Here is a 16,715-nt window from a genome sequence, read left to right as displayed (position 1 = left end):
CAAGCTGTATGGTAAGAGCATCAACGAAATAGGTACCCTAATCCAGACTCTTACGGTTGTATTTGGGGACATCAAGATGGAGTTTGGAATAGAAAAATATGCCTTAGTCAACATACAAAAGGGCAAAGTAATAAGGACCGAAGGGATAAAGCTACCAGATGGGAACAACATCAAACACATAGATGAGACTGGATACAAATACCTGGGAATAATGGAAGGAGGGGATATAAAACACCAAGAGATGAAGGACACGATCAGGAAAGAATATATGCAGAGACTCAAGGCGATACTCAAATCAAAACTCAACGCCGGAAATATGATAAAAGCCATAAACACATGGGCAGTGCCAGTAATCAGATACAGCGCAGGAATAGTGGAATGGACGAAGGCAGAACTCCGCAGCATAGATCAGAAAAACCAGGAAACAAATGACAATACACAAAGCACTACACCCAAGAGCAAATACGGACAGACTATACATAACACGAAAGGAAGGAGAAGGAGGACTACTAAGTATAGAGGACTGCGTCAACATCGAAAACAGAGCACTGGGGCAATATCTGAAAACAGTGAAGACGAGTGGCTAAAGAGTGCATGGGAAGAAGGACTAATAAAAGTAGACGAAGACCCAGAAATATACAGAGACAGGAGAAAGACAGAGAGAACAGAGGACTGGCACAACAAACCAATGCACGGACAATACATGAGACAGACTAAAGAACTAGCCAGCAATGACAATTGGCAATGGCTACAGAGGGGAGAGCTAAAGAAGGAAACTGAAGGAATGATAACAGCGGCACAAGATCAGGCCCTAAGAACCAGATATGTTCAAAGTATGATAGACGGAAATAACATCTCTCCCATATGTAGGAAGTGCAATACGAAAAATGAAACCATAAACCACATAGCAAGTGAATGCCCGGCACTTGCACAGAACCAGTACAAAAAGAGGCATGATTCAGTGGCAAAAGCCTCCACTGGAGCCTGTGCAAGAAACATCAGCTACCTTGCAGTAATTAGTGGTACGAGCACCAACCTGAAGGTGTGACAGAAAACGATCAGGCAAAGATCCTCTGGGACTATGGTATCAGAACAGATAGGGTGATACGTGCAAATAGACCAGACGTGACGTTGATTGACAAAGTCAAGAAGAAACTATCACTCATTGACGTCGCAATACCATGGGACACCAGAGTTGAAGAGAAAGAGAGGGAAAAAATGGATAAGTATCAAGATCTGAAATAGAAATAAGAAGGATATGAATATTGGCCAGTGGAAATCGTACCCATAATCATAGGAGCACTAGGCACGATCCCAAGATCCCTGAAAAGGAATCTAGAAAAACTAGAGGCTGAAGTAGCTCCGGCCTCATGCAGAAGAGTGTGATCCTAGAAACGGCACACATAGTAAGAAAAGTGATGGACTCCTAAGGAGGCAGGATGCAACCCGGAACCCCACACTATAAATACCACCCAGTCGAATTGGAGGACTGTGATAGAGCAAAAAAAAAAAAAAAAAAAAAAAAAAAAAAAAAAAAAAAATAATAATAATAATAATAATAATAATAATACTTGAAACTTCAACAGATGCCGACCACGTCCTGGCCTTGTCAGCCTGCTACGACTGGGAGTACAGCTGCGAAGACGCCACCTGCATCAACCTGACGCAGAGATGTGACCTGAGGGTGGATTGTCCCGACGCCTCGGACGAGAAGTCGTGCGAGAAGCTTTCGATGCCCGAGGACTACCTCTCCAACCTCACGCCTCCCGGGGTGGATCCTGGACCGCTGAATATGAACCTCAACATTAGCCTTTTTGGATTCTCTGAGGTAAGTAGGTGGTGGTCTCTCTCTATCTCTCTCTCTCTCTTCTAAATTTGACTCTGCGTTTATTTTTACGTGGTAAAGGTCTCTCTCTCTCTCTCTCTCTCTCTCTCTCTCTCTCTCTCTCTCTCTCTCTCTCTCTCTCTCTCTCTCTCTCTCTCTCTCCCTCTCTCTCTCTCGTAGGATCTTCTCTTTTACTCTCGTTCCTTTCTCTCTTCTTCCTTTCTCCTACACGAATGAAGGCAGCTTAAGAAATTGGTTTCATCCAAAAGTAGAAATGTTGTTAAGTTTGTTTAGGCAAACCTCTTTTTATACTTTTATATTTTTCATTTCTTGGACCTTTCGAGTTGGACGAGAGAGGGAGAACCTTATCTGCTTTTATGACAGATATTCCTGGTTATATGATCAACTATCCTAATGTTAAAAGAATACATTATGGCCTATTTTCATAGTAATATAATATATAACTTGAGGCATTTTAGAAGGAAGGCCATTAAATATTTCTCCCTCATTTCAATAGCCTTTATTGTAATCATATTAACACGAGAAATAGCTTCTACTGACCTTTCTATTTGACAGATCAACCTCCGTGATATGAAGCTAACAGTGGATTTTACAGTGACCCTATCATGGTACGACATTCGTCTCCAGTACCTCAATTTGAAAGAGCTCGCAGATATTAACCACATAGAGGTAAGGACAAAGACAGTGTTATTTACGTGACAAGACTATTAAAAGCAATACAAGGAATCAAGTGCTGATATTTTCTAGTCCTGAAGTGTTATTGGCAAAAAAAAAACTTAAGATTTTACTGGATTCCTACATTCGGCTTTGAAAATATGATATGCCTGTTTTATTGTGTGCTTTGAACGCTCAGTACCGGCCCCCATTGGAATGAATGGTACAAAACACAATTAAAAGACGGTAAATATATCGGTAACAGAAAATTTGCTATAGATTTGAGGATGATGTTCGTGCTAATCATGTTAAGGAGACAAAATCACAGCATAAAGATTTAAGATCATAGCATAAAATATCCCATATAAAATAATTGATTACTGTAGACTAATACCAAAACTCTTAAATACATTTACGTATTACAGTAATCTTCATCAAATTCGCGCAAGTTTGTGGGTCTCAAATGGAGAATACGTGAAAAAATCACTAGTGTGCTACGAACTTCAAAGCCACTTATAAATCTTCTATAGTTACCCCTTGTAACGTTTTCTATGCACTACCAGTATATGAATTTATATCTCAAAAATGTCATGTATATGTATTAAACCTTTAGGTATCGTTAAGGATTTTTAGGTTGTATGGTCAAGAAGTGAACATTGAGGTAGGACATTCAGACAACTGCACAATTAAAATAAAACAATACTCAAGAATAGGGAAAATGCACAATAATGTTTATATATAATCTTTCACAAATATTCTTACATACATTCCTACTGCGAAGAGTGCGAAGTACCCTATGCCCAGATGGTTGGGTTTCTTATTTCATTGATTCTGCAGATACTATTTATGTTTTTTTTCCACCTTAAAACTAATTTCCAATCTCTAAAGTAACAGGAAATTCCCAGAAGTACTTTGTTTTTCTATCAACTATTAAAATTTGCCATTGGTTTTAATTGCCAAATCATCTCCTCGTCTTTCCAACAACAGAAATGGCACGAGAGGTTCAATCTTTCGCTAATTTCAGAGATATTGTTTTTCTCTCCTCTTCCAAATAGCGCTCAAGCGTGTGGACGCCGAAACTGGAGTTCCTGAACGCCGATTTCCCAAACGTCCATCAGACGACGCCTGTGTTGACGGTCCTGAAGGAGACAGAGCCTGAACCGGATGATCCTGTTCTCACAGCGCACAGTAAGGGCCAAGATTCTCACCTGAGTTAAGCACCTGAATGCTCAGGACAATATCTACTACTACTATTAAATAAAGAATAAAATTATAAAAACTAAAGAAACAAACACAGCTACACAGCGAGAAGACTGAGCCCCATTAGCACATTTATAGGTAACAAGGACACAATTGCATGGAAGGTCTATAGGCATAGTTAATGACTTGGAGGGAGTCAGTGAATAAGGAGGATATAGTAGTAGTAGTAGTAGTAGCGACAATACAATCTTTACCTCACATTTCCTTTTCTGTAATGGCTGCATTTCCTATTCCAGTTAAGGTTGCAGAGTGAGTTGTAATAATAATAATAATAATAAATCTATGAATAATAATTCTATATTAATAATTTATCTCCTCCTCCTCCTCCTTACATTTTCCCGCCAGACGAAGTCTTCGAAGGCAGCAAGAACTCGATCCAGATGAGCTGGAAGGTGAACGCCCCGTTTTCGTGCGGGATGGACCTCAAGAACTTCCCCTTCGACGCGCAGAGGTGTCATCTTCTGCTTCGACTCACTTCTGCCAGAGTGGACTTCCTGCAGTGGAATGAACTAGATGTAGTTTACCTGGGAGAGGTAATTAAATTCTGTTGGGGGGGGGGGGGTTGGTTCTTATGGGAAAGTGTTGTACTTGTAAGAAAACCTAGAGAAGCCCTCAGATATGCTTAGAGGAGACACGTTTACGAAAGGTATCGACTTCTTTTATAGTTTAAAAGCTAAAACATGACATTCTTAGGAAAAACTCGTCTTTGTAAACACTTTTTGAAAGGCTTTCGTGCGTGATCTTCCTCATAGGCAGTTCTTACCAAGTACTAATGCAGCTATGGCTCCAGTTGTTTCAAAATTGTAATTTCCTTGTTTATAAATCTATACGCTAAGATTAAGAAAAGAAAATTTTGACTGACTTGATGTTTAAGACCAAGCTAAGCTCCCGTGTAAAATTTAAGAGGCATTGTCAAGGTCTGGCTCTCATGTAGGCTCAGAACAGGAAATAACTTACAAAGACTTGAGAAATACTTCCTTTTTTTATTGAAAAAGTCATACCTTTCGTGTTTTTAAGTTACATGACCTTCCCTGAATTAAGCACTAAGGCATGATGTTATGTATACTCAAAACTAGTCTTTTCTCCCAGTGAACATATCAATAAATCATGACGTCAAATACAGCCATAAAACTTTCTTGACTGCCCCGTTGTACTGCAGGCATTACTTGATGTTCTTTGCAACGGCCCCTCCTCCCCTAGCAAGCCGCAACCTCTTTTGTTCCTTTGACTCTCCATTCTCATTTTTTTCTAGCTTGCTATCCACACTCTCTTAACAGTTGTTTCATAGTGCATCTGCTTTGAGGTTTTCCGCCTGTTACACCTTTCAGACCTTTCTACTCTCGCTTTCCCTTTCAGCGCTGAATGACCTCTTAGTTTCGGTCTACGTAAACTGTCTATTCTATTCTACTTCGAGGTGTGGCTCACGGAATACCAAGTGGGAGACGTCACCATAGACAGGCGGGTGGAGCAGGAGTACAGCGTGGCCTCCGTCAACATCAAGCTCTACCGTCGCTTCTGGTTCTACCTGACCTCGGCTTACCTGCCCACTATCATGCTGATGCTCATCAGCTACACCTCCCTCTACCTGAAGCGAGACAACCTCGACTTGAGAGTGATGATGACCCTCACCACGCTGCTGGTGCTGTACGCCCTCTACCAGCAGATCGCGGAGGGCCTCCCCAGGACGTCCTACACCAAGGCCATCGACGTCTGGTGCTTCTTTGCCATCACGTTCATCTTCACGCAGGTAAGTATAAGTGAATTGGGCGGATGTAAAACAGCTTCAGTTATTCAGACGTCATGAACCGTTTCCGACTGACGACAGAATTGACTTGTGGACATCCACGATTGTAAGCTCCTCAGTGGCGTTCGATTCTCGGTCATTCCGCTGAGGTGTTAGAGGTGTGTATTTCTGGTGATAGAAGTTCACTCTCGACGTGGTTCAGAAGTCACGTCAAGCCGTTGGTCCCGTTGCTGAATAACCAATGGCTCCATGCAACGTAAAAACACCATACAAACAAACAAAACAAACGTCCACGATTGTGACACGAATTTTCCGAGAAACATAAAGAGGTTTTATATGATCAAACGTAAATGAAATGAAGACTGATACGTATTGTGTAATCCGAGATGTCTGAAGATGAAAGAAGTTGATGTAATATAACAAATACTTTATGGATAAGAGGGACATATGAACATCATGTGCAATAAAAATTATAAGAATAATGATTATAATACAACTCAACAGTTTGATGATAAAGTACTTCTAGTATCTACCGTACGAAGAAATGTCGGCAGAAAGTAGAACTACATCAAACAAATAGCAACGATCAGTTTAATCATGTGAAAGTAAACAAACGTCGATTAGACTCGGCTAACATTGAAAGCAATCAATTAACTTTTTTCATCTTACGAAGTAAACAAACGATGAAACTCGTTCAACAGTGAACCATCAACTAAACAATTTCTCAGCCACATCGAATAAGCTCAAACTCTCAACTATCAACCACTTTTTTTTTTTTCTAGGTGATCAGCTTACTTTTAACTATCAGCCACCTTTTTTTCAGGTGATCTTCCAGGTGATCGTAGACGTCCGAATCAAGAAAAAATCAGCCAAGGGGAAGCAGGTGTCCATATTCCTGCAGCGAATCTGCTGGCAGGATGGACGAGGAGCCGAGACGGAGGAATACTGGGGGGACGACGGAAAGGAAGAAGATCCCCCAAAGAAAACCAACCGCCCGCTGAAGGCGGCGAGGTATTGCTACGCTCTGATAGTGGCTGTCTTCTTTATTGTTTACTGGATTGTGGTGATCAGCAACATGAAAAACTAAGTGGCAGGAAAGAGGTGAAAGAATTGAAGTTTCTGGGGAGTCAAAGAACCTGGCTTTGGTGATGGTGATGATAAGAAGCAGGGGAAAGTGATGGTAGAAGTGTGTTAGTTGGCATAAAGTTTGCACACACCATCTGCAATAGTGCTTGATAAAGCCACGCATTTATTTATTAATATTTATGCATGTTTAGGCTATGAAGACATGTGATTTGCTTCTTTTGAAGTGTGCAGTAATGCACAAAGGTAAAAAGTATGGAATAGTGAGCAAGAGGATTTAAATCATGAGGCAGGGATTGAGGATTCTGAAAAATCATATGGAAATACTGTTTCTGTGGAACACAAGTAACAGAACAATTCCTTTTGAGACCAGCGTAGATATGGGAGTTCTTTGGTGTCAATTTTCTTATTTTGATTAAATTTCCTTTGAAAATTACAACCTTTATAATACAAAAATATTGATTCTATCCACAATGTAAATGTGTCATCAAAGAAATGCATATATTTTTTTACGCTACATTTACACTAAGGAAGAAATGAATATTTTTTGCTAAATAAAGTTTGCCATTTAACAAGTTAATTGAAGTAAAGAAATTTTTAAGATATCTAGTTGTACTGGCAATTAGTAAACTGTCCCATAGGTTTTATCGAAAACAAAATGTATTTTCATATATTAATAAAATGTGGGACCCACCAAACTTTTTTATCCCAAGTCTACTCGACAAAAACGATTTGTCTTGTTTTTGTATGTTTATGAATTAATTGTAAGAAATTTTATGGTCCACACCACTGTCAACGTATATAGCAGTTAGCATTTGATACGTGTTACGCAAAAGAAGCACGAATATTGTCAGTAAATTTTTTCTAATTCACTGGCAAATAATGTTGAAATGTGTGCTATATTAGCATCGGTATGTGTATATGATTCACTGATTGTAGGTCCTTTACTGCCAAACTTGTGAAATCACTTCTTGCTTCTGTGTGTGTTCCTGAGTTGATGAAATTATGAATAAAATTATTCTATGATATATCTTGAAGTATTTTACTTTTCCCAAAATAGCAATACAAATTTGAGATAGATCGTATGAGATGTGGGGATAAAGCGAAGGGATATATGTGGTTCAGTTAATTGGGAGCATGTGGGTACAGTGTTGAGTGTACTGGTGCAAACAGATACAGTAGATAGGGAAAAGTTAAGCAACACCTTGGTACAGCCATAGATGCACAGTTAACAGGTGTAAGCGACAGGAGGATGCATTTATCAGGAGTAAGGGAACAGGTGGGTACAGTATCAGGTGTAAGGGAACAGGAAGATATAGGTAGTTGCTTTGTGTAAAGAAACGGGCAGCCACTGAATATTGAACAGATGGGTACATTTTTTTGTTCACCTTTCTCAGTAATACGTACCTTCCGTACTGGTTCTACCATAAACTTTTTTTTTATTGGTCATGTACGGCAAATACAACGTTTTCCTTTTACTTTTAAACATTTTTACCTAACTTCCGTAACAAACACCCGACTCCTCACATACCCTCCTCTTTATCTCAAAAATTCTCTTATCAATCTTTTTTGTCAAGTCTAATTCTCTCGGTAAATTTCGGTGCCATACATCCTCAGTTGTATACTAAAAAATTCTATATACCTATAAAACTGTTACTTTAATCAGTATTTCACAGAAATGACAGGAAAATTACACAACGGAACCTTTATAGTAGTAGTAGTGGGTGGGATATGCCTTTGAAACGGCTCCCTTGCTTCTTTTATTCCTCCTTTGTTTGTGTTTGATTGAGCTTCTTCTCTCTGAAATACCACATTTCTTTTATAGAATCTTTCCTATTCTCCACTTCCTCCCTCATTAGTACTACCAATAAGATTATATTTACTACCAATTCCTCTTTATTTTCTTGATATGGTTGCTGCATAAAGCTATATCTATTTCTAATTTCATTGTATGCTGGACAGTAAAGTAAGAAATGTTCTAAATTTTCATTTTGTTCCTCACAGTAAAAACATTTTGTATCTTCTCCTTTTATCCTATTTCTATCATTTAATCCTAGTATACCTAGTCTGGCCCTACTGATCAGCATCGTTTTTTCAGTGTTATCATACCAGATTTCTTCTCTTATGTTTTCTTTATATTTTCTGTAGATTCTTAATGTTGACTTTTCATTCATTTCTTTCTGCCATATTTTTCTGTCCCAATTGTTTATTATTTCTCTTAACTGTTTGTCTTTAACTGCTTCAATTTTACTTAAGTTTATGTTTAGTTCTTTCATATACTCTTTTACTTGCATTATTCAGGTTTTTTTTTCATACTGATCCATTGTTATCTCATATAGGAGCCTATTTCCACCATTCTTCAGTGTATGTTTCAGGTAGAAAAGTTTATTCTTCATATCTCTTGAGTGGCAGGAAGAGGCCCCTATTTCAGATCTTAACGCACAACTTGCTGTGTAACTTGGCGCTTTCAATATTGCTCTGTATACTTTATTATCTATCTTCTGCAATTCATTTATTGTTTTCCTGTCAAGTTTCATGACTTCCATTGCATACATGAATGAAGGCATCGCTAGTCCTTTCCAGTACAATTTTCCTATTTTTACCCTGCTACAGCTTTTATTGATGACTGCATTAGCCATATTTGCCATCTGCTTTGCTTTAATTTGGGCCCTTTTTATCTTTTCTCTGAAGCAGTCTTTCATGTTGTTGATTGTTACTCCTAGGTATTTAATATTCTTAACTATTTTTATTCCTTCTATGTGCTCCATATTCTCCACATCATCGATACTGTACCATTCGTTATATATTAGTATGTTACTCTTGTCCTTGTTTATGTTTAGGCCACATTCACCTGCGATTTCCATAAGGGTTTTTATTGATTTTGTTATTTCTTCTAGTGTGTGCCCTAGTATTAACCCGTCGTCTGCATATAGTAGTGCCACTATCCTTATTACTTCATTTCTGAAACCTTCTGTTGTATTTTCTAATTTTTCTATTATCAGGTACGTTATTAATAGAAAGAATATGGTTGAGCCATTGCATCCCTGTCTTATTCCATTAGTTACATTTAGTTCTTTTTGTTCTATATTGTTAAGGCATAGGCTTGTTACATCATTTGTATATATCTTTGCAACTGTATTTATTACTTCTGCATGTAGCCTGTATTTCATCATGACCTCAATGAGCTTTTTCCTATTAACTGAGTCAAATGCTTTTTGGAAGTCTATTGATACTACAAATAATGGGTCCTTTCTTCTGTAAGTTTCTTGTATGCAGTATTGTAAGATATATAAATTATCGATTCCTCTCCTTTGTGCGGTAAAGCCTGATTGCAGTTCATTCATTTTTCCTATATTTCTAATATGCTTTTCTATTTTGGTTCTCAGGATCCCCATGAAGATTTTATATGATGCAGTTGTTAGAGCAATTGGCCTTAGATCTTTGACTGTGGGGTTTTGTTTTTTGGGCGTAAGTGTTGTTTTTTACTTAAACCAGCTTTTCTGCGTTTTCCTGCCCTTCAGTATTCCATTTAAACATTCTGCCAATTCTTTTTGAAGGTTGTTACTTTGTAAGAGTAATTTGAACAGTACTGGCTTCATTCCATCTGGTCCTGGTGCTTTATTTGTCTTCATTTTCTCAAGTTGATTTTTTACATCTTCTTCAGTTATGTTGATTTCTTCCATGGGTCTAATCTCTGTCTCTGTTGGGTCATACACTCCATGCATATGTTCTCTTAAAGATATATGGCATTTCATCTGCTGTCTTAATCTTTTCACTATTGCTTCCATGTCATGTTTGTACTGTTCTTTCTTGCTTTCATTCCATATCTCTCCTATTTTGTTTTCTTCTTTTTGGTATATTGTTTCCCAGAATTTTACCAGCTCTTTCCCTAGGGTTTCGTCCTTCATCTCTTGCTTATTTTCATCGAATATTCTTATCCATTCTTTTTCTGATGTGGTCTTTCCTCTCACATGTCTATATATTCCCAGATTTTTCCGTGTCTGTTTTTATCATTCATTATCTCATTTCTAATCTTTTCTTCATATTCTTCATATGCTTTCTTTATTATTATCTGTACTTTTTGTTTTTGTTTAAGATATGCTTCTTCATAGTATCTTCTTTCTTCTATACTTGTGGCTTTCCTTTTTAATTTGTTATATACCCTTCTTTGGCTTATTTCTTTCTTTGTTTCTTTGGTGACCCATACTGGTTCTATTTCTTCTTGCTTTTCTGTCTTTAACCTTCTTTTGATTATCTTCTCTAAGTTATTTGTTTTTGCTTCACTCATTGTTTCTTCCAACTGGGTTAGATCTCCTTTTTCTGTCTTGTTGCTTACTTTATACTGCTATATATTCAAGGTTTTCTGGGTTAGATCTCCTTTTCTGTCTTGTTGGCTTACTTTATACTCTATATATTCAAGGTATTTCCTGGTAGACTCTTCTGTAACTTTCAAATATTTGATTTCTTTTGTTTCATTTCTGAATGTTTTCCTTACTTTAGTGTTCATTTTGAATTGGACCTATATGAGGTGATGGTCTCATAGATCATATTCATATTTTCCCTCGTCTATCTCCATACATTCATATTTTTTATACATATTTTGGTTGACTAGGGCAAAGTCTATGGCACTGTTCTGATCTTCTCTACTCCAGGTTATCTCTCCTTTGCAGCTGGGATCTCCATTTAATAGCGTTAAATCATATTTTTCCATCAGGTCCATAACATATTTTCCATTTTGGTCTAGTTCTTGTGTCCCTAGGAAACCTAAATGCCCATTGAAATCCCCAAGGACTATCATAGGCAGGTCTGTGGATTTTTCTATGGCTACATGTAAGGCGCTTATTATTCGTTTATTTCTTTCTTTATCACTATACTCTGTTTTTTTTTTCATCTGTCCATCCGCCTGTGGTGTTTTTGTATGGCAACACTGCGTCCAGGGCTTTAGATAGTTACATTCAGCTTAACATTTTCAAACGATTATAATTATATCCTATTTCGAATATTAACGGTGTAATTCGCATACAGTAAATTATTAAAACACTTTTCAGTTGCAAATGTACGCCCAGATATCCTTTTATTTACCTAAAACTTACACATAACGTAACTATCTAAAGCCCGGGACGCAGTGTTACCATACAAAAACACCACAAGCAGATGGACAGATGAAAAAAAAAACAGAGTATAGTTGACATGTAGACCAGAATTATGTTGAATATTGTTGTTCTATAATTAACCTTTACTATAAGAATGTCTTTGTGTTCCGACTTTTCTTTTTCTATCTGGATCTCTCCTTTGGTTCTGTACATTATTAGTAGGCCTCCTCCTTTGGTGTCGTCTTCATCTCTCATTGAGTCTACCACTCTGATGCTTGTTGGGAATAGTAATTTTTGCTGTTTAAGGTGTGTTTCTGTTATGCACAAAATTGTGTTTTCTTTTGTTATCTCCACTAGCTCGATTATTTTTGCTTTTGTCAGTCCTTGGGTGTTTATAAGCTTTATTTCAAGATTTCTTGATATATCTTCTGTCTTGCTCACTATTTTTTCGCTTTCTCTATTTACAAAATTGCTTCTACCATCTAACCCTTTATCTATCTTTTGCAAACCACTTTTTTCTTCTAGGTCTAGTAGTAAGATTGTTTGTTACTAAAGTTACTTCCCCCCCAGAAAATGAATGTTCATAAGACATCAGACGAACGTACTTTACAAGCTTGCGAACTTTAAGCCCCAAACTTTAAAAAGTGCTTGAGATACACCTAAAAAGTACCAGTTTTCGTGTACACTTTTAGGTTTGTGCAAGCCTTAAATATGCTTGAAATAAACCTCAATAAAAGCCTTGGAAGAGCTTCAAAAAACCATGGTATAAACCTTCAAAAAGCCCATATAGAACCTTAAAGGGGCTTTGTAAATGCCTCATAATTACCTATTAACTGCTTTTAACATACATTGTACAATCCTGTACAGAACCTTAAATAGTCTTTATAAATGCCTCAAAATTACCTTTTAACTGCTTTATACAAACGTTGTAAGGATATCAAACAATCCTTATAGAGGCCCTGAAAATGTGTTTACAAGGTTTATTTGAACCTTGCAATAGTTTTGAATAATAATTTTCAAGACCATAAAATGAAAGTTCATTTACTTTACAATAAATAACTCAGGAGAATGAAAGTTTTAATCTTGCTTATCATTTATTTGGCACTGACATGTTCCAGTGAGGACTAACACTGTACAAGTAAATAGTCAAATAATGTGGCCTCTTGTTTTGTATATAAATAACCTACAAATGCACAGGATTGATTTTTACCTCAGTAACAACAACCTCATTCCATAAAAAAATTACAGTATAAAAAGTATATATAAAGTATGTATATACATACATACATGAGACTTGTGCTAATGGACAGCTATTTTTTATAAAACACACATACACATTAAATAGTCTGTACCATACTGAAGATTGCAACCACTTTGAATGATACAAACAAAAGATGAAAGATTCAAATAAATCACACCCCACCAAGCGCATGAACCATTTGTTTTGGTTTTATTTCTATATTTCTTTTGGTAACAGATATATGCATGTACAAACACTGAAAATATACATAAAATAAACCTTATAAAATATGCTAATATATAGATACATATATATAAAAAACATAATTTGGACGCACACACTTCCATCTCCCTTCCTCTGTGGAGTCATTGATTTCTTCCTCATAATTTTCACTGAAGCGGTACTAGCTGCCAAAAACTGACTGTGGTACAGTTCCACCTTTTCAACCAGATGCCATGACAATTCAGCCATGCCTCAACCTCCACAAACAATTCAAGTCGCATCCTGAAAAAGTGATATATATGTAGTTTTCCCTCTCTCACATTAGGTATTGTATGTGTTACTGTAGCCTACAGTGTTTTTGAACTGATTTTGCAAATCTTCAATTCAAGTTAATTGCAACTTATTAGTAACAACTGATTAACAAAAAATAATATACATGAATATACCAGTACAATATAGGGTAGGGCTATGAAATTTCACAAGATATAATAAATTAACTGTTCTTGTAACTCACTACTCAGTCCATTATACTGTAATAAGATAATGAACTTGCAGACCCTGAGAAAAATATTTAGCTATACCTCATTCATTTTATCCTGAACTGTGCAAAAGGGAATAGCCCAGGTGAGTTTGTAAGTCAAACGCTGATTTGCTGCAACCGTCCAATTACAGGTCCGAATTATTTATTAATTTTTTGCATTGGTTTTACAAATACAGTGCTTTATCATATTTCAAAAAATGTAAAGGTAATATTATCACAGCATTGAAACCTACACTGAGTTTTAAAAAAAAATTATTTGGGACTAGAACCAATCCCTTTCTCAATAATTACCATGAATATCTGTTCCTCAAACACTAATTGCACTAACATCACCCATTACTTTTCTTTCAATGCTAGAGGTCCTCCAGCAAGAAAAGGGTAACTCTAGGGAATACTTCAAGCCTTATTTTCTGTTTTCCATAGAAAAAAACTTTTGGGTAATTCTTACTTTTACAGCCACTTGAGCTTATAAAATAGTAGATGTCTAGAATTAAGGAGAATAGTGTACAAAATGCGTAGATAAGAGTCAGTAAGGGATAGAATGTCTAATAATGAAAATAATGATGTTTAAAGTGGAGGTTAGGTTAAGCAATATGGGTTAAGCTAGTACACAAAATTTAGTGTCCAAATAATGCTTTACAGACACAGAGGTTAGGTCAAGCATTATAGGTTAGGTTAGTGTAGAGAGAGAGAGAGAAAAAAAAACTACATTTTGTATACTAGGCTAACCTATAATGCTTAACCTAACCTCTGGTCAATTAAGCATTACTTGGAAGGGAGGCAACTTTAAACAAAATTATTTTTGCTATTTGATATTTCCTCACTTAATGACTAGCCTAGTATCTATACATTCTATATACTATTCGTAAGGGTTAAGAATGCGGGATCCACTGACCATTAATGTAAATAAATACAACCTAACCTAATATTACTTAATGTAATCAACATAGCCCATATTATCATTAAAATGCTGATTTATTGTAAATTTACAAAGGTTAAGTTAAATAAGCCAAATACTAAGTCTGACTATAGTTCTACATAAAGAAATTTAAGAGATTCCACATTCTTTACCCTTAACGCTTAGGTATTCTCCTTAATTCAGTGGTGAAAATTAAAGATTTTTAGATGTTTTCTGGAAATTCACAATTTCAGAATAGGTATGTCATTTAAAAAGACAGCTTTCTGATGTTATTTTACATATTATTTAAAGAAATTCAAGTGGGGCAGACCCTGCAGCACCTCAATTTTCAATTGGAAGTTGAAAATTGTTCTCCGGTACCAGAGCTTCCAATTTCTGGCACTCTGTCTTAACTTCAGGAGTCTGCTTTTTTATAAGCTTGCACGCCTTAATAGCCTAGTAAGAATCACAAAGTTATCAACCTTTTATTTGTTAATGTATGGAAAAAAAAAAAATGGGAAAAAAACCTTGGTGAGTAAAATAGGAAGTAACCCTTTATTCTATAACCACCCTGGGGGCCTTATGGGAATCGGGGGTTTTGGGTGCATTAGCCTAACCTAACCTCTGCGTCAATCAAGCATTACCTAGATGGGGGGTTTGACCCCATACCCCCTTTAAAGGTGGGGGGCTTCTCCCTCACATCCCTTGACTTAATTACTTAGCCGGGGACGGCCGTAGGACGCCATAAATTAGGTAGGTAGCTAGCTAGTACTAGCCTAGTATATATAGTAGGTCTACTTAATTTTTGGCCGAGACCTTGTCACCTTGTACAGCCTACATTCTCGCCAATTTTAGTCCAGCTTGGAGATTTGCTCACATTAAAACCCTTACAACAAAAGCAACTCTTCCTAGAGTCGTTGGTACTAGTACCTAGCTAGTATTTCAATTCCCCAAAGAAAATGCAGAATTACCTACTATAGTACGTACCTATTCCCTATGTAGACTAACGTTACTTTCTAGTGTAGACTACGTTACTTTTCTCTCATATTGCTATAGGGATATACTATAAAATGATAGTGAAAGGCAATGGCATAAGTTGCTATCACTTACCTATGGGCCCTGGCTTTCTCAAGTCGTCGTAGTGTTATCTATATCAGCTGGCATGCACTTGCATGTAAATCTAATTCAGCCACTTTGTCTTTGTCAAACAAATTCAGTTCGTGCGGCCCGCCAATTTGTTTATGCTACTGCAGAGACATCTGGTGGCGGCATTTGGTGTCCATTTCCCACACAGTTTAAATTCTCGATCGGACCAGATAATTTGCTGTATCATTTTTGGGGTTATATAAACATATTTCAGTACTCTATATGCTGTCGTTTGCTCACCAAATGAGGACGGAATGTTTTAAAAACAACAATTAATAAAGGAAGTCTTTAAGAAATGGAAAAAACCTTTAATTTCCCTCGAAAGGTGAAAATGAGGTTTGTACACTATATTACGATTTTTGTGCATCACTAAAATTTTTTTCTTGCTGTGCAGGTCTAAAATCCAATGAGAAAAACGCATAATTTACTGTATATCGAGTTACATTATCATTGACGTCCTAAGTATGTGAAAAAAATGTTTGTTGGAAGTTTGTGAAACATTCACCTAAAAAGTGCCTTCATGAGCCTGAGATGAACAGGGTATTTGAAGCTCACGAACGTTCGCTTCCGGGGGGGTTCCTGCACCTACCTGCCCTAAACTAATTTCCCTTCTACTTCCTCCCTCAGAGCTCTTAACATTACTACTAGATATTCTATTTTCTCCTAAATCTAATTTATTTACACTCCTAAAAATATTATTACTCCCTATCTCTAAATTATTTACAATTCTATCTACTTTACATTTTCCTACCTCTAACTCATTTACACTTCTAACAATTCTTTTGTTTCTATCTATATTCCCTCTTGGACTTTCCTTTTTAGAGCATTCTAGTCGTCTGAAAGTTTTTCTCTCTCTTCAGCTCTCCCTTACTTATGAACCATCCTTCCTCTTTGTTATCCTGCTTTTTCTTTAATTCGGATCTTAAGATTCCAAAAGTCTTTTCTTAAAATAAAGAAGAATGTCCCAGTCGTATGTTTACTTTGTTCG

At 36.7% G+C, this 16,715-nt stretch overlaps 2 protein-coding genes across 2 annotated transcripts in view; both read left to right on the top strand.

Moving 5' to 3' along the window:
- LOC135208955 (uncharacterized) overlaps positions 1 to 7,532 on the top strand; it is a 45,424-nt gene extending 37,892 nt beyond the window's left edge. The window contains exons 10-15 of the mRNA XM_064241510.1: positions 1,587 to 1,828; positions 2,402 to 2,515; positions 3,556 to 3,688; positions 4,106 to 4,293; positions 5,175 to 5,507; positions 6,328 to 7,532. Of these exons, the coding sequence (XP_064097580.1) occupies positions 1,587 to 1,828; positions 2,402 to 2,515; positions 3,556 to 3,688; positions 4,106 to 4,293; positions 5,175 to 5,507; positions 6,328 to 6,591 (1,274 nt within the window). The 3' untranslated portion in view covers positions 6,592 to 7,532. The remainder of the gene's footprint in view (positions 1 to 1,586; positions 1,829 to 2,401; positions 2,516 to 3,555; positions 3,689 to 4,105; positions 4,294 to 5,174; positions 5,508 to 6,327) is intronic.
- LOC135209113 (uncharacterized) overlaps positions 1 to 16,715 on the top strand; it is a 330,064-nt gene that overhangs the window by 164,667 nt on the left and 148,682 nt on the right. The gene's annotated exons all lie outside the window — the stretch shown is intronic.

Source organism: Macrobrachium nipponense, chromosome 37 (genome assembly GCF_015104395.2).
Source record: "Macrobrachium nipponense isolate FS-2020 chromosome 37, ASM1510439v2, whole genome shotgun sequence".
Classification (NCBI taxonomy): Eukaryota; Metazoa; Arthropoda; class Malacostraca; order Decapoda; family Palaemonidae; genus Macrobrachium; species Macrobrachium nipponense.
This window is presented reverse-complemented; position numbering and strand designations above follow the sequence as displayed.